At 40.2% G+C, this 27,612-nt stretch overlaps 1 protein-coding gene across 1 annotated transcript in view; it reads left to right on the top strand.

Annotated features, from left to right (window-relative positions):
* LOC106562772 (neuronal acetylcholine receptor subunit alpha-7) overlaps positions 1 to 27,284 on the top strand; it is a 159,483-nt gene extending 132,199 nt beyond the window's left edge. The window contains exons 6-10 of the mRNA XM_045708899.1: positions 20,058 to 20,225; positions 21,190 to 21,384; positions 23,951 to 24,037; positions 24,421 to 24,530; positions 25,032 to 27,284. Of these exons, the coding sequence (XP_045564855.1) occupies positions 20,058 to 20,225; positions 21,190 to 21,384; positions 23,951 to 24,037; positions 24,421 to 24,530; positions 25,032 to 25,565 (1,094 nt within the window). The 3' untranslated portion in view covers positions 25,566 to 27,284. The remainder of the gene's footprint in view (positions 1 to 20,057; positions 20,226 to 21,189; positions 21,385 to 23,950; positions 24,038 to 24,420; positions 24,531 to 25,031) is intronic.
* Positions 27,285 to 27,612: the final 328 nt, after the last annotated feature.

The following is a 27,612-nucleotide window of genomic DNA, read 5'->3' as shown; positions in this document are numbered from 1 at the left end:
TAGGACTGTTGTGGTGTATAGGACTGTTGTGGTGTATAGGACTGTCTTTACTGTTGTTGTGGTGTATAGGACTGTCTTTACTGTTGTGTGGTGTATGGGACTGTATTTACTGTCGTTGTGATGTATAGGACTGCCTTTACTGTTGTTGTGGCATATAGGACTGTCTTTAATGTTGTTGTGGTATATAGGACTGTTGTTGTGGTGTAAAGTACTGTTGTTTACTGTTGTGGTGTATAGACTGTTGTTGTGGTGTATAGGACTGTTTTTTACTGTTGTTGTGGTGTATAGGACTGTCTTTACTGTTGTTGTTGTGTATAGGACTGTTGTGGTGTATAGGACTGTCTTTACTGTTGTTGTGGTGTATAGGATTGGCTTTACTGTTGTTGTGGTGTATCGGATTGTCTTTACTGTTGTTGTGCTGTAAAGGACTGTCTTTACTGTTGTTGTGGTGTATAGGACTGTCTTTACTGTGTTGGTGGTGTATAGGACTGTTGTGGTGTATAGGACTGTCATTACTGTTGTTGTGGTGTATAGGACTGTCTTTACTGTTGTTGTGGTGTATAGGACTGTCTTTACTGTGTTGGTGGTGTATAGGACTGTTGTGGTGTATAACTGTTACTTGTTGTGGTGTATAGGACTGTCTTTACTGTTGTTGTGGTGTATGGGACTGTCTTTACTGTTGTTGTGGTGTATAGGACTGTCTTTATTATCGTTGTGGTGTATAGGACTGTTGTGGTGTATAGGACTGTCTTTACTGTTGTTGTGGTGTATGGGACTGTCTTTACTGTTGTTGTGGTGTATGGGACTGTCTTTACTGTCGTTGTGGTGTATAGGACTGTTGTGGTGTATAGGATTGTCTTTACTGTTGTTGTGGTCTATAGGACTGTTGTGCTGTATAGGATTGTCTTTACTGTTGTTGTGGTGTATAGGACTGTTGTGGTGTATAGGATTGTCTTTACTGTTGTTGTGGTGTATAGGACTGTTGTGGTGTATAGGACTGTTGTGGTGTATAGGACTGTCTTTACTGTTGTTGTGGTGTATAGGACTGTCTTTACTGTTGTGTGGTGTATGGGACTGTATTTACTGTCGTTGTGATGTATAGGACTGCCTTTACTGTTGTTGTGGCATATAGGACTGTCTTTAATGTTGTTGTGGTATATAGGACTGTTGTTGTGGTGTATAGTACTGTTGTTTACTGTTGTGGTGTATAGACTGTTGTTGTGGTGTATAGGACTGTTTTTTACTGTTGTTGTGGTGTATAGGACTGTCTTTACTGTTGTTGTTGTGTATAGGACTGTTGTGGTGTATAGGACTGTCTTTACTGTTGTTGTGGTGTATAGGATTGGCTTTACTGTTGTTGTGGTGTATCGGATTGTCTTTACTGTTGTTGTGCTGTAAAGGACTGTCTTTACTGTTGTTGTGGTGTATAGGACTGTCTTTACTGTGTTGGTGGTGTATAGGACTGTTGTGGTGTATAGGACTGTCATTACTGTTGTTGTGGTGTATAGGACTGTCTTTACTGTTGTTGTGGTGTATAGGACTGTCTTTACTGTTGTGGGGGTGTATAGGACTGTTGTTTACTATTGTTGTGGTGTATAGGACTGTCTTTACTGTTGTTGTGGTGTATGGGACTGTCTTTACTGTTGTTGTGGTGTATAGGACTGTTGTTTACTGTTGTTGTGGTGTATAGGACTGTTGTGGTGTATAGGATTGTCTTTACTGTTGTTGTGGTCTATAGGACTGTTGTGCTGTATAGGATTGTCTTTACTGTTGTTGTGGTGTATAGGACTGTTGTGGTGTATAGGATTGTCTTTACTGTTGTTGTGGTGTATAGGACTGTTTTGGTGTATAGGACTGTCTTTACTGTTGTTGTGGTGTATAGGACTGTCTTTACTGTTGTGTGGTGTATGGGACTGTATTTACTGTCGTTGTGATGTATAGGACTGTCTTTACTGTTGTTGTGGCATATAGGACTGTCTTTAATGTTGTTGTGGTATATAGGACTGTTGTTGTGGTGTATAGTACTGTTGTTTACTGTTGTGGTGTATAGACTGTTGTTGTGGTGTATAGGACTGTTTTTTACTGTTGTTGTGGTGTATAGGACTGTCTTTACTGTTGTTGTTGTTGTGTATAGGACTGTTGTGGTGTATAGGACTGTCTTTACTGTTGTTGTGGTGTATAGGATTGGCTTTACTGTTGTTGTGGTGTATCGGATTGTCTTTACTGTTGTTGTGCTGTAAAGGACTGTCTTTACTGTTGTTGTGGTGTATAGGACTGTCTTTACTGTGTTGGTGGTGTATAGGACTGTTGTGGTGTATAGGACTGTCATTACTGTTGTTGTGGTGTATAGGACTGTCTTTACTGTTGTTGTGGTGTATAGGACTGTCTTTACTGTTGTGGGGGTGTATAGGACTGTTGTTTACTATTGTTGTGGTGTATAGGACTGTCTTTACTGTTGTTGTGGTGTATGGGACTGTCTTTACGGTCGTTGTGGTGTATAGGACTGTTGTGGTGTATAGGACTGTCTTTACTGTTGTTGTGGTGTATGGATATGTCTTTACTGTTGTTGTGGTGTATAGGACTGTCTTTACTGTTGTGTGGTGTATAGGACTGTCTTTTCTGTTGTGTGGTGTATAGGACTGTCTTTACTGTTGTGTGGTGTATAGGACTGTCTTTACTGTTGTGTGGTGTATAGGACTGTCTTTACTGTTGTTGTGGTATATAGGACTGTCTTTACTGTTGTTGTGGTGTATTTTACTGTTGTGGTGTATAGACTGTTGTTGTGATGAATAGGAATGTTGTTTACTGTTGTTGTGGTGTATAGGACTGTCTTTACTGTTGATGTGGTGTATGGGACTGTATTTACTGTCGTTGTGATGTATAGGACTGTCTTTACTGTTGTTGTGGCATATAGGACTGTCTTTAATGTTGTTGTGGTATATAGGACTGTTGTTGTGGTGTATAGTACTGTTGTTTACTGTTGTGGTGTATAGACTGTTGTTGTGGTGTATAGGACTGTTTTTTACTGTTGTTGTGGTGTATAGGACTGTCTTTACTGTTGTTGTTGTGTATAGGACTGTTGTGGTGTATAGGACTGTCTTTACTGTTGTTGTGGTGTATAGGATTGGCTTTACTGTTGTTGTGGTGTATCGGATTGTCTTTACTGTTGTTGTGCTGTAAAGGACTGTCTTTACTGTTGTTGTGGTGTATAGGATTGTCTTTACTGTGTTGGTGGTGTATAGGACTGTTGTGGTGTATAGGACTGTCTTTACTGTTGTTGTGGAGTATGGGACTGTCTTTACTGTTGTTGTGGTGTATAGGACTGTTGTTTACTGTTGTTGTGGTGTATAGGACTGTTGTGGTGTATAGGATTGTCTTTACTGTTGTTGTGGTCTATAGGACTGTTGTGCTGTATAGGATTGTCTTTACTGTTGTTGTGGTGTATAGGACTGTTGTGGTGTATAGGATTGTCTTTACTGTTGTTGTGGTGTATAGGACTGTTGTGGTGTATAATTCTGTTGTGGTGTATAGGACTGTCTTTACTGTTGTTGTGGTGTATAGGACTGTCTTTACTGTTGTGTGGTGTATGGGACTGTATTTACTGTCGTTGTGATGTATAGGACTGTCTTTACTGTTGTTGTGGCATATAGGACTGTCTTTAATGTTGTTGTGGTATATAGGACTGTTGTTGTGGTGTATAGTACTGTTGTTTACTGTTGTGGTGTATAGACTGTTGTTGTGGTGTATAGGACTGTCTTTACTGTGTTGGTGGTGTATAGGACTGTTGTGGTGTATAGGACTGTCTTTACTGTTGTTGTGGTGTATAGGACTGTCTTTACTGTTGTTGTGGTGTATAGGACTGTCTTTATTGTCGTTGTGGTGTATAGGACTGTTGTGGTGTATAGGACTGTCTTTACTGTTGTTGTGGTGTATGGGACTGTCTTTACTGTTGTTGTGGTGTATGGGACTGTCTTTACTGTCGTTGTGGTGTATAGGACTGTTGTGGTGTATAGGACTGTCTTTACTGTTGTTGTGGAGTATGGGACTGTCTTTACTGTTGTTGTGGTGTATAGGACTGTTGTTTACTGTTGTTGTGGTGTATAGGACTGTTGTGGTGTATAGGATTGTCTTTACTGTTGTTGTGGTCTATAGGACTGTTGTGCTGTATAGGATTGTCTTTACTGTTGTTGTGGTGTATAGGACTGTTGTGGTGTATAGGATTGTCTTTACTGTTGTTGTGGTGTATAGGACTGTTGTGGTGTATAGGACTGTTGTGGTGTATAGGACTGTCTTTACTGTTGTTGTGGTGTATAGGACTGTCTTTACTGTTGTGTGGTGTATGGGACTGTATTTACTGTCGTTGTGATGTATAGGACTGTCTTTACTGTTGTTGTGGCATATAGGACTGTCTTTAATGTTGTTGTGGTATATAGGACTGTTGTTGTGGTGTATAGTACTGTTGTTTACTGTTGTGGTGTATAGACTGTTGTTGTGGTGTATAGGACTGTTTTTTACTGTTGTTGTGGTGTATAGGACTGTCTTTACTGTTGTTGTTGTGTATAGGACTGTTGTGGTGTATAGGACTGTCTTTACTGTTGTTGTGGTGTATAGGATTGGCTTTACTGTTGTTGTGGTGTATCGGATTGTCTTTACTGTTGTTGTGCTGTAAAGGACTGTCTTTACTGTTGTTGTGGTGTATAGGACTGTCTTTACTGTGTTGGTGGTGTATAGGACTGTTGTGGTGTATAGGACTGTCATTACTGTTGTTGTGGTGTATAGGACTGTCTTTACTGTTGTTGTGGTGTATAGGACTGTCTTTACTGTTGTGGGGGTGTATAGGACTGTTGTTTACTATTGTTGTGGTGTATAGGACTGTCTTTACTGTTGTTGTGGTGTATGGGACTGTCTTTACTGTTGTTGTGGTGTATAGGACTGTCTTTACTGTTGTGTGGTGTATAGGACTGTCTTTTCTGTTGTGTGGTGTATAGGACTGTCTTTACTGTTGTGTGGTGTATAGGACTGTCTTTACTGTTGTGTGGTGTATAGGACTGTCTTTACTGTTGTTGTGGTATATAGGACTGTCTTTACTGTTGTTGTGGTGTATTTTACTGTTGTGGTGTATAGACTGTTGTTGTGATGAATAGGAATGTTGTTTACTGTTGTTGTGGTGTATAGGACTGTCTTTACTGTTGATGTGGTGTATGGGACTGTATTTACTGTCGTTGTGATGTATAGGACTGTCTTTACTGTTGTTGTGGCATATAGGACTGTCTTTAATGTTGTTGTGGTATATAGGACTGTTGTTGTGGTGTATAGTACTGTTGTTTACTGTTGTGGTGTATAGACTGTTGTTGTGGTGTATAGGACTGTTTTTTACTGTTGTTGTGGTGTATAGGACTGTCTTTACTGTTGTTGTTGTGTATAGGACTGTTGTGGTGTATAGGACTGTCTTTACTGTTGTTGTGGTGTATAGGATTGGCTTTACTGTTGTTGTGGTGTATCGGATTGTCTTTACTGTTGTTGTGCTGTAAAGGACTGTCTTTACTGTTGTTGTGGTGTATAGGATTGTCTTTACTGTGTTGGTGGTGTATAGGACTGTTGTGGTGTATAGGACTGTCTTTACTGTTGTTGTGGAGTATGGGACTGTCTTTACTGTTGTTGTGGTGTATAGGACTGTTGTTTACTGTTGTTGTGGTGTATAGGACTGTTGTGGTGTATAGGATTGTCTTTACTGTTGTTGTGGTCTATAGTACTGTTGTGCTGTATAGGATTGTCTTTACTGTTGTTGTGGTGTATAGGACTGTTGTGGTGTATAGGATTGTCTTTACTGTTGTTGTGGTGTATAGGACTGTTGTGGTGTATAGGACTGTTGTTTACTGTTGTGGTGTATAGACTGTTGTTGTGGTGTATAGGACTGTTTTTTACTGTTGTTGTGGTGTATAGGACTGTCTTTACTGTTGTTGTTGTGTATAGGACTGTTGTGGTGTATAGGACTGTCTTTACTGTTGTTGTGGTGTATAGGATTGGCTTTACTGTTGTTGTGGTGTATCGGATTGTCTTTACTGTTGTTGTGCTGTAAAGGACTGTCTTTACTGTTGTTGTGGTGTATAGGACTGTCTTTACTGTGTTGGTGGTGTATAGGACTGTTGTGGTGTATAGGACTGTCTTTACTGTTGTTGTGGTGTATAGGACTGTCTTTACTGTTGTTGTGGTGTATAGGGACTGTCTTTACTGTTGTTGTGGTGTATAGGACTGTCTTTATTGTCGTTGTGGTGTATAGGACTGTTGTGGTGTATAGGACTGTCTTTACTGTTGTTGTGGAGTATGGGACTGTCTTTACTGTTGTTGTGGTGTATAGGACTGTTGTTTACTGTTGTTGTGGTGTATAGGACTGTTGTGGTGTATAGGATTGTCTTTACTGTTGTTGTGGTCTATAGGACTGTTGTGCTGTATAGGATTGTCTTTACTGTTGTTGTGGTGTATAGGACTGTTGTGGTGTATAGGATTGTCTTTACTGTTGTTGTGGTGTATAGGACTGTTGTGGTGTATAGGACTGTTGTGGTGTATAGGACTGTCTTTACTGTTGTTGTGGTGTATAGGACTGTCTTTACTGTTGTGTGGTGTATGGGACTGTATTTACTGTCGTTGTGATGTATAGGACTGTCTTTACTGTTGTTGTGGCATATAGGACTGTCTTTAATGTTGTTGTGGTATATAGGACTGTTGTTGTGGTGTATAGTACTGTTGTTTACTGTTGTGGTGTATAGACTGTTGTTGTGGTGTATAGGACTGTTTTTTACTGTTGTTGTGGTGTATAGGACTGTCTTTACTGTTGTTGTTGTGTATAGGACTGTTGTGGTGTATAGGACTGTCTTTACTGTTGTTGTGGTGTATAGGATTGGCTTTACTGTTGTTGTGGTGTATCGGATTGTCTTTACTGTTGTTGTGCTGTAAAGGACTGTCTTTACTGTTGTTGTGGTGTATAGGACTGTCTTTACTGTGTTGGTGGTGTATAGGACTGTTGTGGTGTATAGGACTGTCTTTACTGTTGTTGTGGTGTATAGGACTGTCTTTACTGTTGTTGTGGTGTATAGGACTGTCTTTACTGTTGTGGGGGTGTATAGGACTGTTGTTTACTATTGTTGTGGTGTATAGGACTGTCTTTACTGTTGTTGTGGTGTATGGGACTGTCTTTACTGTTGTTGTGGTGTATAGGACTGTTGTTTACTGTTGTTGTGGTGTATAGGACTGTCTGTGTGGTGTATAGGATTGTCTTTACTGTTGTTGTGGGTGTATAGGACTGTCTTTACTGTTGTTGTGGTGTATAGGACTGTTTGTGGTGTATAGGATTGTCTTTACTGTTGTTGTGGTGTATAGGACTGTTGTGGTGTATAGGACTGTCTTTACTGTTGTTGTGGTGTATAGGACTGTCTTTACTGTTGTGTGGTGTATGGGACTGTATTTACTGTCGTTGTGATGTATAGGACTGTCTTTACTGTTGTTGTGGCATATAGGACTGTCTTTAATGTTGTTGTGGTATATAGGACTGTTGTTGTGGTGTATAGTACTGTTGTTTACTGTTGTGGTGTATAGACTGTTGTTGTGGTGTATAGGACTGTTTTTTACTGTTGTTGTGGTGTATAGGACTGTCTTTACTGTTGTTGTTGTGTATAGGACTGTTGTGGTGTATAGGACTGTCTTTACTGTTGTTGTGGTGTATAGGATTGGCTTTACTGTTGTTGTGGTGTATCGGATTGTCTTTACTGTTGTTGTGCTGTAAAGGACTGTCTTTACTGTTGTTGTGGTGTATAGGATTGTCTTTACTGTGTTGGTGGTGTATAGGACTGTTGTGGTGTATAGGACTGTCTTTACTGTTGTTGTGGTGTATAGGACTGTCTTTACTGTTGTTGTGGTGTATAGGACTGTCTTTATTGTCGTTGTGGTGTATAGGACTGTCTTTACTGTCATTGTGGTGTATAGGACTGTTGTGGTGTATAGGACTGTCTTTACTGTTGTTGTGGAGTATGGGACTGTCTTTACTGTTGTTGTGGTGTATAGGACTGTTGTTTACTGTTGTTGTGGTGTATAGGACTGTTGTGGTGTATAGGATTGTCTTTACTGTTGTTGTGGTCTATAGGACTGTTGTGCTGTATAGGATTGTCTTTACTGTTGTTGTGGTGTATAGGACTGTTGTGGTGTATAGGATTGTCTTTACTGTTGTTGTGGTGTATAGGACTGTTGTGGTGTATAGGACTGTTGTGGTGTATAGGACTGTCTTTACTGTTGTTGTGGTGTATAGGACTGTCTTTACTGTTGTGTGGTGTATGGGACTGTATTTACTGTTGTTGTGATGTATAGGACTGTCTTTACTGTTGTTGTGGCATATAGGACTGTCTTTAATGTTGTTGTGGTATATAGGACTGTTGTTGTGGTGTATAGTACTGTTGTTTACTGTTGTGGTGTATAGACTGTTGTTGTGGTGTATAGGACTGTTTTTTACTGTTGTTGTGGTGTATAGGACTGTCTTTACTGTTGTTGTTGTGTATAGGACTGTTGTGGTGTATAGGACTGTCTTTACTGTTGTTGTGGTGTATAGGATTGGCTTTACTGTTGTTGTGGTGTATCGGATTGTCTTTACTGTTGTTGTGCTGTAAAGGACTGTCTTTACTGTTGTTGTGGTGTATAGGACTGTCTTTACTGTGTTGGTGGTGTATAGGACTGTTGTGGTGTATAGGACTGTCATTACTGTTGTTGTGGTGTATAGGACTGTCTTTACTGTTGTTGTGGTGTATAGGACTGTCTTTACTGTTGTGGGGGTGTATAGGACTGTCTTTACTGTTGTTGTGGTGTATAGGACTGTCTTTACTGTTGTTGTGGTGTATAGGACTGTCTTTACTGTTGTTGTGGTGTATAGGACTGTCTTTACTGTTGTTGTGGTGTAGGACTGTTGTGGTGTATAGGACTGTCTTTACTGTTGTTGTGGTGTATAGGACTGTCTTTACTGTTGTTGTGGTGTATAGGACTGTCTTTACTGTTGTTGTGGTGTATAGGACTGTCTTTACTGTTGTGTGGTGTATAGGACTGTCTTTACTGTTGTTGTGGTGTATAGGACTGTCTTTACTGTTGTTGTGGTGTATTTTACTGTTGTGGTGTATAGACTGTTGTTGTGATGAATAGGAATGTTGTTTACTGTTGTTGTGGTGTATAGGACTGTCTTTACTGTTGATGTGGTGTATGGGACTGTATTTACTGTCGTTGTGATGTATAGGACTGTCTTTACTGTTGTTGTGGCATATAGGACTGTCTTTAATGTTGTTGTGGTATATAGGACTGTTGTTGTGGGTGTATAGTACTGTTGTTTACTGTTGTGGTGTATAGACTGTTGTTGTGGTGTATAGGACTGTTTTTTACTGTTGTTGTGGTGTATAGGACTGTCTTAAACAAAGAGGTGGATATATAGACTGGTTTATATGGTACTGTTGTTGTTGTGTATAGGACTGTTGTGGTGTATAGGACTGTCTTTACTGTTGTTGTGGTGTATAGGATTGGCTTTACTGTTGTTGTGGTGTATCGGATTGTCTTTACTGTTGTTGTGCTGTAAAGGACTGTCTTTACTGTTGTTGTGGTGTATAGGACTGTCTTTACTGTGTTGGTGGTGTATAGGACTGTTGTGGTGTATAGGACTGTCTTTACTGTTGTTGTGGTGTATAGGACTGTCTTTACTGTTGTTGTGGTGTATAGGACTGTCTTTATTGTCGTTGTGGTGTATAGGACTGTTGTGGTGTATAGGATTGTCTTTACTGTTGTTGTGGTGTATAGGGACTGTCTTTACTGTTGTTGTGGTGTATGGGACTGTCTTTACTGTCGTTGTGGTGTATAGGACTGTTGTGGTGTATAGGACTGTCTTTACTGTTGTTGTGGAGTATGGGACTGTCTTTACTGTTGTTGTGGTGTATAGGACTGTTGTTTACTGTTGTTGTGGTGTATAGGACTGTTGTGGTGTATAGGATTGTCTTTACTGTTGTTGTGGTCTATAGGACTGTTGTGCTGTATAGGATTGTCTTTACTGTTGTTGTGGTGTATAGGACTGTTGTGGTGTATAGGATTGTCTTTACTGTTGTTGTGGTGTATAGGACTGTTGTGGTGTATAGGACTGTTGTGGTGTATAGGACTGTCTTTACTGTTGTTGTGGTGTATAGGACTGTCTTTACTGTTGTGTGGTGTATGGGACTGTATTTACTGTCGTTGTGATGTATAGGACTGTCTTTACTGTTGTTGTGGCATATAGGACTGTCTTTAATGTTGTTGTGGTATATAGGACTGTTGTTGTGGTGTATAGTACTGTTGTTTACTGTTGTGGTGTATAGACTGTTGTTGTGGTGTATAGGACTGTTTTTTACTGTTGTTGTGGTGTATAGGACTGTCTTTACTGTTGTTGTTGTGTATAGGACTGTTGTGGTGTATAGGACTGTCTTTACTGTTGTTGTGGTGTATAGGATTGGCTTTACTGTTGTTGTGGTGTATCGGATTGTCTTTACTGTTGTTGTGCTGTAAAGGACTGTCTTTACTGTTGTTGTGGTGTATAGGACTGTCTTTACTGTGTTGGTGGTGTATAGGACTGTTGTGGTGTATAGGACTGTCATTACTGTTGTTGTGGTGTATAGGACTGTCTTTACTGTTGTTGTGGTGTATAGGACTGTCTTTACTGTTGTGGGGGTGTATAGGACTGTTGTTTACTATTGTTGTGGTGTATAGGACTGTCTTTACTGTTGTTGTGGTGTATGGGACTGTCTTTACTGTTGTTGTGGTGTATAGGACTGTCTTTACTGTTGTGTGGTGTATAGGACTGTCTTTTCTGTTGTGTGGTGTATAGGACTGTCTTTACTGTTGTGTGGTGTATAGGACTGTCTTTACTGTTGTGTGGTGTATAGGACTGTCTTTACTGTTGTTGTGGTATATAGGACTGTCTTTACTGTTGTTGTGGTGTATTTTACTGTTGTGGTGTATAGACTGTTGTTGTGATGAATAGGAATGTTGTTTACTGTTGTTGTGGTGTATAGGACTGTCTTTACTGTTGATGTGGTGTATGGGACTGTATTTACTGTCGTTGTGATGTATAGGACTGTCTTTACTGTTGTTGTGGCATATAGGACTGTCTTTAATGTTGTTGTGGTATATAGGACTGTTGTTGTGGTGTATAGTACTGTTGTTTACTGTTGTGGTGTATAGACTGTTGTTGTGGTGTATAGGACTGTTTTTTACTGTTGTTGTGGTGTATAGGACTGTCTTTACTGTTGTTGTTGTGTATAGGACTGTTGTGGTGTATAGGACTGTCTTTACTGTTGTTGTGGTGTATAGGATTGGCTTTACTGTTGTTGTGGTGTATCGGATTGTCTTTACTGTTGTTGTGCTGTAAAGGACTGTCTTTACTGTTGTTGTGGTGTATAGGATTGTCTTTACTGTGTTGGTGGTGTATAGGACTGTTGTGGTGTATAGGACTGTCTTTACTGTTGTTGTGGAGTATGGGACTGTCTTTACTGTTGTTGTGGTGTATAGGACTGTTGTTTACTGTTGTTGTGGTGTATAGGACTGTTGTGGTGTATAGGATTGTCTTTACTGTTGTTGTGGTCTATAGGACTGTTGTGCTGTATAGGATTGTCTTTACTGTTGTTGTGGTGTATAGGACTGTTGTGGTGTATAGGATTGTCTTTACTGTTGTTGTGGTGTATAGGACTGTTGTGGTGTATAGGACTGTTGTGGTGTATAGGACTGTCTTTACTGTTGTTGTGGTGTATAGGACTGTCTTTACTGTTGTGTGGTGTATGGGACTGTATTTACTGTCGTTGTGATGTATAGGACTGTCTTTACTGTTGTTGTGGCATATAGGACTGTCTTTAATGTTGTTGTGGTATATAGGACTGTTGTTGTGGTGTATAGTACTGTTGTTTACTGTTGTGGTGTATAGACTGTTGTTGTGGTGTATAGGACTGTTTTTTACTGTTGTTGTGGTGTATAGGACTGTCTTTACTGTTGTTGTTGTGTATAGGACTGTTGTGGTGTATAGGACTGTCTTTACTGTTGTTGTGGTGTATAGGATTGGCTTTACTGTTGTTGTGGTGTATCGGATTGTCTTTACTGTTGTTGTGCTGTAAAGGACTGTCTTTACTGTTGTTGTGGTGTATAGGACTGTCTTTACTGTGTTGGTGGTGTATAGGACTGTGTTGTGGTGTATAGGACTGTCTTTACTGTTGTTGTGGTGTATAGGACTGTCTTTACTGTTGTTGTGGTGTATAGGACTGTCTTTATTGTCGTTGTGGTGTATAGGACTGTTGTGGTGTATAGGACTGTCTTTACTGTTGTTGTGGTGTATGGGACTGTCTTTACTGTTGTTGTGGTGTATGGGACTGTCTTTACTGTCGTTGTGGTGTATAGGACTGTTGTGGTGTATAGGACTGTCTTTACTGTTGTTGTGGAGTATGGGACTGTCTTTACTGTTGTTGTGGTGTATAGGACTGTTGTTTACTGTTGTTGTGGTGTATAGGACTGTTGTGGTGTATAGGATTGTCTTTACTGTTGTTGTGGTCTATAGGACTGTTGTGCTGTATAGGATTGTCTTTACTGTTGTTGTGGTGTATAGGACTGTTGTGGTGTATAGGATTGTCTTTACTGTTGTTGTGGTGTATGGGACTGTCTTTACTGTCGTTGTGGTGTATAGGACTGTTGTGGTGTATAGGACTGTCTTTACTGTTGTTGTGGAGTATGGGACTGTCTTTACTGTTGTTGTGGTGTATAGGACTGTTGTTTATTGTTGTTGTGGTGTATAGGACTGTTGTGGTGTATAGGATTGTCTTTACTGTTGTTGTGGTCTATAGGACTGTTGTGCTGTATAGGATTGTCTTTACTGTTGTTGTGGTGTATAGGACTGTTGTGGTGTATAGGATTGTCTTTACTGTTGTTGTGGTGTATAGGACTGTTGTGGTGTATAGGACTGTTGTGGTGTATAGGACTGTCTTTACTGTTGTTGTGGTGTATAGGACTGTCTTTACTGTTGTGTGGTGTATGGGACTGTATTTACTGTCGTTGTGATGTATAGGACTGTCTTTACTGTTGTTGTGGCATATAGGACTGTCTTTAATGTTGTTGTGGTATATAGGACTGTTGTTGTGGTGTATAGTACTGTTGTTTACTGTTGTGGTGTATAGACTGTTGTTGTGGTGTATAGGACTGTTTTTTACTGTTGTTGTGGTGTATAGGACTGTCTTTACTGTTGTTGTTGTGTATAGGACTGTTGTGGTGTATAGGACTGTCTTTACTGTTGTTGTGGTGTATAGGATTGGCTTTACTGTTGTTGTGGTGTATCGGATTGTCTTTACTGTTGTTGTGCTGTAAAGGACTGTCTTTACTGTTGTTGTGGTGTATAGGACTGTCTTTACTGTGTTGGTGGTGTATAGGACTGTTGTGGTGTATAGGACTGTCTTTACTGTTGTTGTGGTGTATAGGACTGTCTTTACTGTTGTTGTGGTGTATAGGACTGTCTTTACTGTTGTTGTGGTGTATAGGACTGTCTTTATTGTCGTTGTGGTGTATAGGACTGTTGTGGTGTATAGGACTGTCTTTACTGTTGTTGTGGTGTATGGGACTGTCTTTACTGTTGTTGTGGTGTATGGGACTGTCTTTACTGTTGTTGTGGTGTATAGGACTGTTGTGGTGTATAGGACTGTCTTTACTGTTGTTGTGGAGTATGGGACTGTCTTTACTGTTGTTGTGGTGTATAGGACTGTTGTGCTGTATAGGATTGTCTTTACTGTTGTTGTGGTGTATAGGACTGTTGTGGTGTATAGGATTGTCTTTACTGTTGTTGTGGTGTATAGGACTGTTGTGGTGTATAGGACTGTTGTGGTGTATAGGACTGTCTTTACTGTTGTGTGGTGTATGGGACTGTATTTACTGTCGTTGTGATGTATAGGACTGTCTTTACTGTTGTTGTGGCATATAGGACTGTCTTTAATGTTGTTGTGGTATATAGGACTGTTGTTGTGGTGTATAGTACTGTTGTTTACTGTTGTGGTGTATAGACTGTTGTTGTGGTGTATAGGACTGTTTTTTACTGTTGTTGTGGTGTATAGGACTGTCTTTACTGTTGTTGTTGTGTATAGGACTGTTGTGGTGTATAGGACTGTCTTTACTGTTGTTGTGGTGTATAGGATTGGCTTTACTGTTGTTGTGGTGTATCGGATTGTCTTTACTGTTGTTGTGCTGTAAAGGACTGTCTTTACTGTTGTTGTGGTGTATAGGACTGTCTTTACTGTGTTGGTGGTGTATAGGACTGTTGTGGTGTATAGGACTGTCATTACTGTTGTTGTGGTGTATAGGACTGTCTTTACTGTTGTTGTGGTGTATAGGACTGTCTTTACTGTTGTGGGGGTGTATAGGACTGTTGTTTACTATTGTTGTGGTGTATAGGACTGTCTTTACTGTTGTTGTGGTGTATGGGACTGTCTTTACGGTCGTTGTGGTGTATAGGACTGTTGTGGTGTATAGGACTGTCTTTACTGTTGTTGTGGTGTATTCGACTGTCTTTACTGTTGTTGTGGTGTATAGGACTGTCTTTACTGTTGTGTGGTGTATAGGACTGTTGTGGTGTATAGGACTGTCATTACTGTTGTTGTGGTGTATAGGACTGTCTTTACTGTTGTGTGGTGTATAGGACTGTCTTTACTGTTGTGTGGTGTATAGGACTGTCTTTACTGTTGTGTGGTGTATAGGACTGTCTTTACTGTTGTTGTGGTATATAGGACTGTCTTTACTGTTGTTGTGGTGTATGGGACTGTATTTACTGTCGTTGTGATGTATAGGACTGTCTTTACTGTTGTTGTGGCATATAGGACTGTCTTTAATGTTGTTGTGGTATATAGGACTGTTGTTGTGGTGTATTGTACTGTTGTTTACTGTTGTGGTGTATAGACTGTTGTTGTGGTGTATAGGACTGTTTTTTACTGTTGTTGTGGTGTATAGGACTGTCTTTACTGTTGTTGTGGTGTATAGGATTGGCTTTACTGTTGTTGTGGTGTATCGGATTGTCTTTACTGTTGTTGTGCTGTAAAGGACTGTCTTTACTGTTGTTGTGGTGTATAGGATTGTCTTTACTGTGTTGGTGGTGTATAGGACTGTTGTGGTGTATAGGACTGTCTTTACTGTTGTTGTGGTGTATGGGACTGTCTTTACTGTTGTTGTGGTGTATGGGACTGTCTTTACTGTCGTTGTGGTGTATAGGACTGTTGTGGTGTATAGGACTGTCTTTACTGTTGTTGTGGTGTATGGGACTGTCTTTACTGTCGTTGTGGTGTATAGGACTGTTGTGGTGTATAGGACTGTCTTTACTGTTGTTGTTGTGTATAGGACTGTTGTGGTGTATAGGACTGTCTTTACTGTTGTTGTGGTGTATAGGATTGGCTTTACTGTTGTTGTGGTGTATCGGATTGTCTTTACTGTTGTTGTGCTGTAAAGGACTGTCTTTACTGTTGTTGTGGTGTATAGGACTGTCTTTACTGTGTTGGTGGTGTATAGGACTGTTGTGGTGTATTGGACTGTCATTACTGTTGTTGTGGTGTATAGGACTGTCTTTACTGTTGTTTTGGTGTATAGGACTGTCTTTACTGTTGTGGGGGTGTATAGGACTGTTGTTTACTATTGTTGTGGTGTATAGGACTGTCTTTACTGTTGTTGTGGTGTATGGGACTGTCTTTACTGTCGTTGTGGTGTATAGGACTGTTGTGGTGTATAGGACTGTCTTTACTGTTGTTGTGGTGTATGGGACTGTCTTTACTGTTGTTGTGGTGTATAGGACTGTTGTTTACTGTTGTTGAGGTGTATAGGACTGTTGTGGTGTATAGGATTGTCTTTACTGTCGTTGTGATGTATAGGACTGTCTTTACTGTTGTTGTGGTGTATAGGACTGTTGTGGTGTATAGGACTGTCTTTACTGTTGTTGTGGTGTATAGGACTGTCTTTACTGTTGTGTGGTGTATAGGACTGTCTTTACTGTTGTGTGGTGTATAGGACTGTCTTTACTGTTGTGTGGTGTATAGGACTGTCTTTACTGTTGTTGTGGTATATAGGACTGTCTTTACTGTTGTTGTGGTGTATTTTACTGTTGTGGTGTATAGACTGTTGTTGTGATGAATAGGACTGTTGTTTACTGTTTTTGTGGTGTATAGGACTGTCTTTACTGTTGTTGTGGCATATAGCACTGTCTTTAATGTTGTTGTGGTATATAGGATTGTTGTTGTGGTGTATAGTACTGTTGTTTACTGTTGTGGTGTATAGACTATTGTTATGGTGTATAGGACTGTTTTTTACTGTTGTTGTGGTGTATAGGACTGTCTTTACTGTTGTTGTTGTGTATAGGATTGGCTTTACTGTTGTTGTGGTGTATCGGATTGTCTTTACTGTTGTTGTGCTGTAAAGGACTGTCTTTACTGTTGTTGTGGTGTATAGGACTGTCTTTACTGTGTTGGTGGTGTATAGGACTGTTGTGGTGTATTGGACTGTCATTACTGTTGTTGTGGTGTATAGGACTGTCTTTACTGTTGTTGTGGTGTATAGGACTGTCTTTACTGTTGTAGGGGTGTATAGGACTGTTGTTTACTATTGTTGTGGTGTATAGGACTGTCTTTACTGTTGTTGTGGTGTATGGGACTGTCTTTACTGTTGTTGTGGTGTATAGGACTGTTGTGGTGTATAGGATTGTCTTTACTGTTGTTGTGGTGTATAGGACTGTTGTGGTGTATAGGACTGTTGTGGTGTATAGGACTGTCTTTACTGTTGTTGTGGTGTATAGGACTGTCTTTACTGTTGTGTGGTGTATAGGACTGTCTTTACTGTTGTGTGGTGTATAGGACTGTGTTTACTGTTGTGTGGTGTATAGCACTGTCTTTACTGTTGTGTGGTGTATAGGACTGTCTTTACTGTTGTTGTGGCATATAGCACTGTCTTTAATGTTGTTGTGGTATATAGGATTGTTGTTGTGGTGTATAGTACTGTTGTTTACTGTTGTGGTGTATAGACTATTGTTATGGTGTATAGGACTGTTTTTTACTGTTGTTGTGGTGTATAGGACTGTCTTTACTGTTGTTGTGGTGTATAGGATTGGCTTTACTGTTGTTGTGGTGTATCGGATTGTCTTTACTGTTGTTGTGCTGTAAAGGACTGTTTTTTACTGTTGTTGTGGTGTATAGGACTGTCTTTACTGTGTTGGTGGTGTATAGGACTGTTGTGGTGTATTGGACTGTCATTACTGTTGTTGTGGTGTATAGGACTGTCTTTACTGTTGTTGTGGTGTATAGGACTGTCTTTACTGTTGTAGGGGTGTATAGGACTGTTGTTTACTATTGTTGTGGTGTATAGGACTGTCTTTACTGTTGTTGTGGTGTATGGGACTGTCTTTACTGTCGTTGTGGTGTATAGGACTGTTGTGGTGTATAGGATTGTCTTTACTGTTGTTGTGGTGTATAGGACTGTTGTGGTGTATAGGACTGTTGTGGTGTATAGGACTGTCTTTACTGTTGTTGTGGTGTATAGGACTGTCTTTACTGTTGTGTGGTGTATAGGACTGTCTTTACTGTTGTGTGGTGTATAGGACTGTGTTTACTGTTGTGTGGTGTATAGCACTGTCTTTACTGTTGTGTGGTGTATAGGACTGTCTTTACTGTTGTTGTGGTATATAGGACTGTCTTTACTGTTGTTGTGGTGTATTTTACTGTTGTGGTGTATAGACTGTTGTTGTGATGAATTGGACTGTTGTTTACTGTTGTTGTGGTGTATAGGACTGTCTTTACTGTTGATGTGGTGTATGGGACTGTATTTACTGTCGTTGTGATGTATAGGACTGTCTTTACTGTTGTTGTGGCATATAGGACTGTCTTTAATGTTGTTGTGGTATATAGGACTGTTGTTGTGGTGTATAGTACTGTTGTTTACTGTTGTGGTGTATAGACTGTTGTTGTGGTGTATAGGACTGTTTTTTACTGTTGTTGTGGTGTATAGAACTGTCTTTACTGTTGTTGTTGTGTATAGGACTGTTGTGGTGTATAGGACTGTCTTTACTGTTGTTGTGGTGTATAGGATTGGCTTTACTGTTGTTGTGGTGTATCGGATTGTCTTTACTGTTGTTGTGCTGTAAAGGACTGTCTTTACTGTTGTTGTGGTGTATAGGACTGTCTTTACTGTGTTGGTGGTGTATAGGACTGTTGTGGTGTATAGGACTGTCTTTACTGTTGTTGTGGTGTATAGGACTGTCTTTACTGTTGTTGTGGTGTATAGGACTGTCTTTACTGTTGTGGGGGTGTATAGGACTGTTGTTTACTGTTGTATTGGTGTATAGGACTGTATTTACTGTTGTTGTGGTGTATGGGACTGTCTTTACTGTCGTTGTGGTGTATAGGACTGTTGTGGTGTATAGGACTGTCTTTACTGTTGTTGTGGTGTATGGGACTGTCTTTACTGTTGTTGTGGTGTATAGGACTGTTGTTTACTGTTGTTGTGGTGTATAGGACTGTTGTGGTGTATAGGATTGTCTTTACTGTTGTTGTGGTGTATAGGACTGTTGTGGTGTATAGGATTGTCTTTACTGTTGTTGTGGTGTATAGGACTGTTGTGGTGTATAGGATTGTCTTTACTGTTGTTGTGGTGTATAGGACTGTTGTGGTGTATAGGACTGTTGTGGTGTATAGGACTGTCTTTACTGTTGTTGTGGTGTACAGGACTGTCTTTACTGTTGTGTGGTGTATAGGACTGTATTTACTGTTGTGTGGTGTATAGGACTGTCTTTACTGTTGTGTGGTGTATAGGACTGTCTTTACTGTTTTTGTGGTATATAGGACTGTCTTTACTGTTGTTGTGGTGTATTTTACTGTTGTGGTGTATAGACTGTTGTTGTGATGAATAGGACTGTTGTTTACCGTTGTTGTGGTGTATAGGACTGTCTTTACTGTTGTTGTGGTGTATAGGACTGTTGTTTACTGTTGTGTGGTGTATAGGACTGTTGTTTACTGTTGTTGTGGTGTATAGGACTGTCTTTACTGTTGTTGTGGTATATAGGACTGTCTTTACTGTTGTTGTGGTGTATTTTACTGTTGTGGTGTATAGACTGTTGTTGTGATGAATAGGACTGTTGTTTACTGTTTTTGTGGTGTATAGGACTGTCTTTACTGTTGATGTGGTGTATGGGACTCTATTTACTGTCGTTGTGATGTATAGGACTGTCTTTACTGTTGTTGTGGCATATAGGACTGTCTTTAATGTTGTTGTGGTATATAGGACTGTTGTTGTGGTGTATAGTACTGTTGTTTACTGTTGTGGTGTATACACTGTTGTTGTGGTGTATAGGACTGTTTTTACTGTTGTTGTGGTGTATAGGACTGTCTTTACTGTTGTTGTGGTGTATCGGATTGTCTTTACTGTTGTTGTGGTATATTAGACTGTCTTTACTGTTGTTGTGGTGTATAGGATTGTTGTGGTGTATAGGACTGTCTTTACTGTTGTTGTGGTGTATAGGACTGTCTTTACTGTTGTTGTGGTGTATACGACTGTCTTTACTGTTGTTGTGGTGTATAGGACTGTTGTGGTGTATAGGATTGTCTTTACTGTTGATATGGTGTATAGGACTGTTGTGGTGTGTAGGATTGTCTTTACTGTTCTTATGGTGTGTAGGACTGTTGTGGTGTATAGGATTGTCTTTACTGTTGTTGTGGTGTATAGGACTGTCTTTACTGTTGTTGTGGTGTATAGGACTGTCTTTACTGTTGTTGTGGTGTATAGGACTGTTGTGGTGTATAGGATTGTCTTTACTGTTGTTGTGGTGTATAGGACTGTTGTGGTGTATAGGATTGTCTTTACTGTTGTTATGGTGTATAGGACTCTGTCTTTCATATCTTTATACCCTCTGAAAATTATCTCTCTAGCTCTAACTTTTGTTTCTCGCTCTCTCCCTCTCTCTCTCGCTCAATACCTCCCATTTATCTCCCTCTCTTTCTCTCCTCTTTCATGTTCCTACACAGGCATCTTCAAGAGCACCTGCTACATCGATGTGCGCTGGTTTCCCTTTGATCTCCAGAGGTGTGACCTGAAATTTGGCTCTTGGACATATGGGGGCTGGTCTCTGGACCTACAGATGATCGAGGCAGATATCACAGGTTACATCCCCAACGGAGAGTGGGACCTAGTGGGTAAGAGTTAGTGGCTGGCCAGTATTGGACAAGATATTGTCACCACAAAACCTGGGTTCCGATGGCAAGGTTGTTTGGAAGACTGTGCTGCCAGTCCTGTATGGGCCATATACCGGTTTTCTTCTTACAGTATGTGTTTTGGATAAAAGTGTCTAAATTACATAAAATTGTTATTACAATAACTGTTTTGAACAAGCATGGAAGTTTGGGATAACTCACAAATATACCCAGACTATTATTTTTTTATTTTGAGTTTAACTTTCAAACTCGATGGTCAAACTATAAAAGCTTGGTCCTGTATGTACGAGTGATCACATTCAAATAAAATAGGATAATTAATTCAAAAGGCTTTTCCTCAGCAGTACAGATCTTTAGTGAAATTGGCTTCTACAGAATCCCTGGCAAATCGACTAATGTATTTACAAGAGAGGGGTTGTAATGAAATGCCATCCCAGTGCTGGCAGCCAGTGGTAGTCTTTACTCATTTCAATATAGTTTTTCTTGCATGTTGGACTGCTTACCCCTCATAGCCTGGTTCGTCTCTAGGTTTCTTCCTAGGTTTTTGGCCTTTCTAGGGAGTTTTTCCTAGGGAGTTTTTCCTAGCCACCGTGCTTCTTTCACATGCTTTGCTTGCTGTTTGGGGTTTTAGGCTGGGTTTCTGTACAGCACTTTGAGATATCAGCTGATGTACGAAGGGCTATATAAAAATAAATTTGATTTATAAAGAAAAATGGCAGACACTATTACTGCAATGGGGAACTGATGAAAACTAACAGGATCATTTGATTCAGGGTCAAACTCTCAACACCCTTAACTTACAAAGGTTTCCTATTGTGAAACACCATTAATTTGCCTGGGGGAAAAAAAGACATCCATTACTGTGAATCATTTTAGTACAACCCAAATTGAGTCCTCAAACTGTAATTGACTTCCTATATTGTTGTCTTCCTGGTGTATGATACAGAAGTGCCGGGGCGCAGAAACGAGCGCTTCTACGACTGTTGTAAGGAGCCTTACCCTGACGTAACCTTTACTGTGGTGATGCGTAGACGTACCCTCTACTACGGCCTCAACCTCCTCATCCCATGTGTTCTCATCTCCACCTTGGCCCTGCTCGTCTTCCTGCTGCCTGCAGACTCTGGGGAGAAGATATCACTGGGTCAGCTCCGTGGGTGGGTGGGTGGGTGGGGGGGTGGATTACTACTATTGGACATTGAACATAAATAGGTTATTAAATCAACAACTGTAACCAGGGGTGTGGGGTTGTTCTCGTTGTGACAAATTCTAAAATGAAAGTACAAGCATCATGATATTCATTGATGTCAATGGGAGATTTGTGTGGCAATTAAGCGTATATTTCAAGCTAGGATCAACCTACATGCCAGGCAAGACACCCTATACTTCTCACAAGGTAATGCACTTATTATTATTATTATTATGAGTTTATAACTCAGTATTCACTCAATACTCACTGAGGGAAACCAGCCACTGGAAAAAAATATTCATGAAAAGCTCCAGCAGTTGGCCATCAAGAAAATTCTTATGCAGAAGTCAGGCTTCAGTCTCCAGATTACTCTGATTTATCATTCAGTGCTAAGAGAATCATATTGAAAATCCTATTTCCATCTCTCAGAACCTGGCTGAGTGCTGACTGCTGGCTTCGAGCTGTAAAAGGCATCAAGGCATGCCGGGCGATTTATGTATGTCTACACGTCTCGTTGGAAAGATTAGGAGCCTACAATGGAGATGGTTTCCTTAATTAACCCAGTGTTTCTCCAAAAGAGCTGTGTGTGTGTGTGTGGCAGCTGTTTGGGTGTCTGGAGGGGTGATGGGGAAAGCAGGAAATGTATTTGATGTAGTCAGTCAAACTTCAAATGAAGAAAAATACATCTTTCTGTAATGTATATGATTTAATACTGCCATGTTGTTTTTAGTACAGTATTTACACACTATGCAACATGAAAGATTTATGAATCAAACTTAGTTGAAAGTGTGACCATCACAAAACACCTGCCTTTATGATCACGACTTACTGTATCAACCAACCAACACCATTATCTGTCAGCCTTTTTAGAAGTGATCAATGCACAACAGAAGATGTATTCAGATTCAGTTCCTTCTGAGGAAACTGCCGTTGCTGACTTGAACAGGGACTGTTGATCAGGGGAAAGAGAGACATGAATATCCAGGCAGGGTCAACACTGCTGTTATCTTTATGGTCCTTGGGTGTGCAGTGAACACACCTGCCAACAATATCTTGTGTCTCAAATGGAACCCTATTCCCTTAATGGTGCACTACTTTTGACCAGAGCCCTATGGGTAAAAGGGTTCCATTTGGGACATACCTGACATCCCTGACAGTGAGTCACAGGTCAAGCCTCTACGATCAATAGCTGTCGGAAATTAAATCCGCGAGCTGTCTGCTCAGTTTAAGTCTTATTTTAGACATGCCTGGCTGATGTTTTTTATTTAGCGAGGAGAATTGTGCTTCAATCTGAGAACGCATCGAGTGAGTCATGGCCGTTAATAATTATATTTCTACTGTCTTTAGTTTTTAGTCTTAGTTGTTTTATTTTCTTAGTTCAACCATGCTCAGACTCTGGGTGGATTAGATAGAGATATTTTCAACATTTCCCTTTTGTAATGTGGCAATTGATAACCTATATGCCATTCAGCAGATGCTTTCATCCAAAGCGATTTACAGTCATGCGTACATAGATTGTTTACGTATGGGTGGTGCCGAGAATCAAACCCAGAATCCTTGAGTTGCAAGCGCCATGCTCTACCAACTGAGCTGCAGAGGACCTACTGCAGAGGACCTACTGCAGAGGACCTACTGCAGAGGACCTACTGCAGAGGACCTACTGCAGAGGACCTACTGCAGAGGACCTACTTAGGATATATGGCTACTATTTGTCTAAGATTGAAATAATTTAGCTACCAAGCACCTTATTTACTGAGTTGTTACCTGGCTGGCAGTTTGTTACCTGGCTGACAAGTTTGACATTTGGGAAAAGTAGCTGTTGCCATGGTTATTGTCAGGAACACACAGAAGAGAAGTTCCTAGCAAGTGAAAGGTGAGCCAGTGTGCTTTGAGATACCCAGGAATTGACACCTAATCACTTAGAGATATTCAGCCCCCTTCTATCTCTGGAATTCAGTGGCTTAGAGACCCAGCCAGCTCATTAGCAAGCTTCAGGGGGGATTGCCTTAAATCTCCACCCACAGGTGTTTGATGTCGTTCCCACATTTCCACTCGAACCCTGTAAGCCTCAAGGCAGTATGATGATGAACCACAATAGTAGATGTTGCTATTTCAGATCCCTTTGTCATTGTAGGCTGAAACCCAGTGAAGCAGCACTGGATTCTGACAAAAGCAGGAAACGGAAGACTGTGTAAATTAGCATAATAATTACATGGATGGGATAAACAATAGAACACAGCACAGTGAAATGCAGACAAGAATAGAACAGAATACAATGCCACTCAATATACCTTGGTGAAATCCAGTTGAACCCATTGGGTACACAGGGATAATATGCTGCATTGTGACACAATACAGCAGATGATTCCACCTGAATAAATTAGAGATTGGTATTCATAGCAAGCTATTTTGTTAAATGTGCAAAATAATGGTAGGCCTATGTGTAAAATGGTGTTTGTTAAAATGTGTAATGTCTGTTTAACCCCTTCCTGAGTGCTAACTAATTTATGTTTTGTTCCAGGGATAACAGTGCTGCTCTCACTGACCGTCTTCATGTTGCTGGTTGCAGAGATCATGCCTGCAACCTCTGACTCAGTACCTCTAATCGGTAAGATTGTCTATTTTTAAATTGGAAATTACAATTGTAATGGCTGTCATTTTGAAAAGGCCAACAGTATAATTTAATCATCTTCAGGAGAGGAAGAGCTATTGGAGGCTTGGAAGTGACTTAGTGTAAATTCCGAATCTCTGTATTTATCAAACCACTCAATTTGGTGGGGGGCTATTTCTCAACCTGAAAGATATTGATTCGGAAGAGTGACAAATGAGAACCTCTCATTGAGATAAAATCATGCCCATTTCAGTAACTTATGGTATGGGGAGTTCTGTCATTTAGCCACTAGTCCTCTGTCCACATTCATCTCTTTTCCTCTACGTCCTCTCTTTCTCTCTATCTTTCTCTCTCTCTCTCTCTTGCTCTCTGTATTGTAGCTCAGTACTTTGCCACCACCATGGTCATTGTGGGTCTCTCTGTGATCGCTACGGTTCTGGTCTTACAATATCACCATCACGATCCTGATGGAAGCAAGATGCCTAAGTGGGTGAGTGTATTTTTACACAAACCCATTATCTGAAATTACAATGAAATCTTATTAGTTACTCACTATTTCTACATCCGGACTCCCATTGTTGTGATTCTGCCAAAGAAAGCCTTTCAGTGGTAGAGTGCTTTATAATAGGTCTCAAAACCCTTTGCCTGGTAAGGGGGAAGTCATTCACTGACAATGTGTAGCACCAATCTGAGTGATGCCCAGCAGCCATTCTGTGCTAGAACATTGGCTATCATAGTGGAGGGCTGAGGAAGACATTTGGACAATTAGAAGCAGGGGAGGATTAGGCAGCCATGATAGCGTGAGGGGCCAGGGAACACTGTTGCTGTGCGATCGTCACCGCTGACCACTGAGTGTCAGAACACCTCATTCAAAGGAATCATGCAGGGAGGATTTGAGTAAAAGTTTCATATTCTCTCTCTTAGTATCTCCAGTCAGTACACTGCCCTGCACAGTACATTCATTCTGGTTTTCCTCTCTGATTGTGTGAAGACTCGGGTGATTCTGCTCAACTGGTGCGCCTGGTTTCTGCGTATGAAGCGGCCCGGTGAGGGCCGTGTACGCCTGGCCTGCCACAACAAGCATCCCCGTGGGAGCCTCATCAGCATGGACCTGAACGCCAGCGCCTCGGCCCCCCACTCCACCAACGGCAACATGCTCTACATCGGCCTGGAGAGCATGCACTACGCTACAGCTGCCACCTCCCCCGACTCCGGGGTGCTGTGCGGCCGTCTGGTGTGTGGTGGGGGGGAGGACGAGGTGCTCTTGCCCACGCGGCCCACCACTTCAGCGGGGAGCCTGGAGCCCGATCTGGCCAAGATCCTGGATGAGGTGCGCTACATCGCCAAGCGTTTCCGTGACCAAGATGAGGATGAGTTGGTGTGCAACGAGTGGAAGTTTGCTGCGTCAGTGATCGACCGGCTCTGTCTCATGGCCTTCTCTCTCTTCACCATCCTTTGCACCATCGGTATCCTCATGTCGGCACCTAACTTTGTAGAAGCCATTTCCAAAGACTTCTTTACCTGAGAGCTTGAAACGGTCACATGCTTTAGCCAATAAATACACTACATTGTTTTTGAAATCTTATGATTGCATAATCACATTACAAGACACATAGATTACTTATATCAAATGATTGAATATTTGTCTGTGATATAGAGAGAGAATACATTATGTCTGCATAAATATTCAATTTACAAGATGTACAGTTTTTTTCACATTCAACTATTTCCCTGCAGGATGCTGCAGGATGTCATCTGGTGGAAAATCGTGTTGTATGTAACTGGCTTAAAGGAATCTAGGCCTTAGATGTTACAGCCAACCAACACAGAAGAGTTAATAGCCATGCCTTGTATAGCTTTATAAATACCAAGGTTACTTCAATTGAATCCAATGTGTTTTTGTCCACTTGAGTAATTCCTTATTGGCTACCCTTTATAACGCACTCAGTTCAAAACGTTTTAAACGTTTTCTCTTATGTGGTGTAAAGAAACATTTATGGATACCTTTGGGTTCAAGGTTTCTGTCAAAGTTATTGTTGGTTTTGTGTTTGTAGATCATGTGGTGATATGTAGTGTGTAGTTTTCTGTGATTTGAAAATATCCATCACAAAAACACCTTTTTGAGTTTCGGCAACTTTATTGCATCATCATCATCATCATTATGTCTACAAGAACAAAACACAATACTCCATCAGAATTATGTTTGCAACTGTACATTTAAAAAAAACGAAAACTGATTTAATTGCCTTTTTGTTTATTTACTGATCATTTCCATACGTCGTAGTGCTTGGGCTTATAAAGCATCCCTAGAAGATTTGTAACAGGTGCAGCATGTCCTCCATCAGCCTGGTCTCATAGACTATACGTAACATAGTAAATATAAATCCGGGACTCTCAAATTAGTATATTTTATGTTTGGTATGGTTACATAAGACAGAAGGTTACTTAAGGCAAAAACAAAAGGAGGGTGGTTGGACGGGGTAGATGGGTAGGCGTATAATGCGAATGTCTAACAACGCAAAGGTTGAATGTTCAAATCTCATTATGGACAACTTTAAAATTGTAGCTAATTAGCAACTTTTCAACTACTTGCTACTTTTTAACAACTTTGTAACTACTTAGCATGTTAGCTAACTCTAACCTTAACCCCTAACCCCTAGCCTAGCTAACGTTAGCCACAATAAATTGGAATTCGTAACACATTGTACATTTTTGAAAATTCGTAACACACTGTACGTTTAGCAGATTCGTAACATATCATGCGAATTGTAATTTGTAACATAGCATACGAAATGGATGATGGACATCCACAAATTAATACAAACCATACGAAACGTAACATATCATACTAAATCAAGTGTCTTGGACTTACGTAAATAATAATATGAAATGCTCTGTGACCAGGTGGCCTCCATTCAGGACATTCTCACTAAAGTGTTTGTTACCACTTGTTTTGTTGTTGTTTTTTTAACAGTTTTACTGTAGATGCTGTACATGGAATTTGAGGACTGATTATGTCAGTGCATACTCCCTCTCTAAAACACATGAATGGAATTGAACCTGTTTTGATTTCACCTGTTTTTATTCTATTATCAAGTATGTGTTCTAATTTAACCTGTTTTTATTCTATTATCAAGTATGTGTTCTAATTTAACCTGTTTTTATTCTATTATCAAGTATGTGTGCTACATACAGTATATGTTTTGTGGACTCTCACAAATAAATGTATTTCTCTAGATGTGAACTACAATGTATCTTGATTTAATTACAATTTCGTTATCATTTACTGAGTATGTGTAAAGTGGGATATTTACGCAGTATATTGCAGTTAATATTGCTATACTTTCAGCACTTCAGTTCATCAATAAGAGCATACACTTTATTACAGTATCACCTACATAACATGTAATGTCCATATTGTCTTCAAACAGCAAGAGCAAACCTGATATGGTGATCCCTCAGAAATGTAGTCATTGTTTATATGGCTATTCAAGAGCAGAAATAATGATCAGTAAGATATACATTTACTTTATAATCCAATCAAATCAAATCAAATGTATTTATATAGCCCT

Source organism: Salmo salar, chromosome ssa26, assembly GCF_905237065.1.
Source record: "Salmo salar chromosome ssa26, Ssal_v3.1, whole genome shotgun sequence".
NCBI classification, from domain to species: domain Eukaryota; kingdom Metazoa; phylum Chordata; class Actinopteri; order Salmoniformes; family Salmonidae; genus Salmo; species Salmo salar.
Note: the sequence above shows the minus strand (reverse complement) of the source record. Positions and strands in the feature narration are given on the sequence as shown.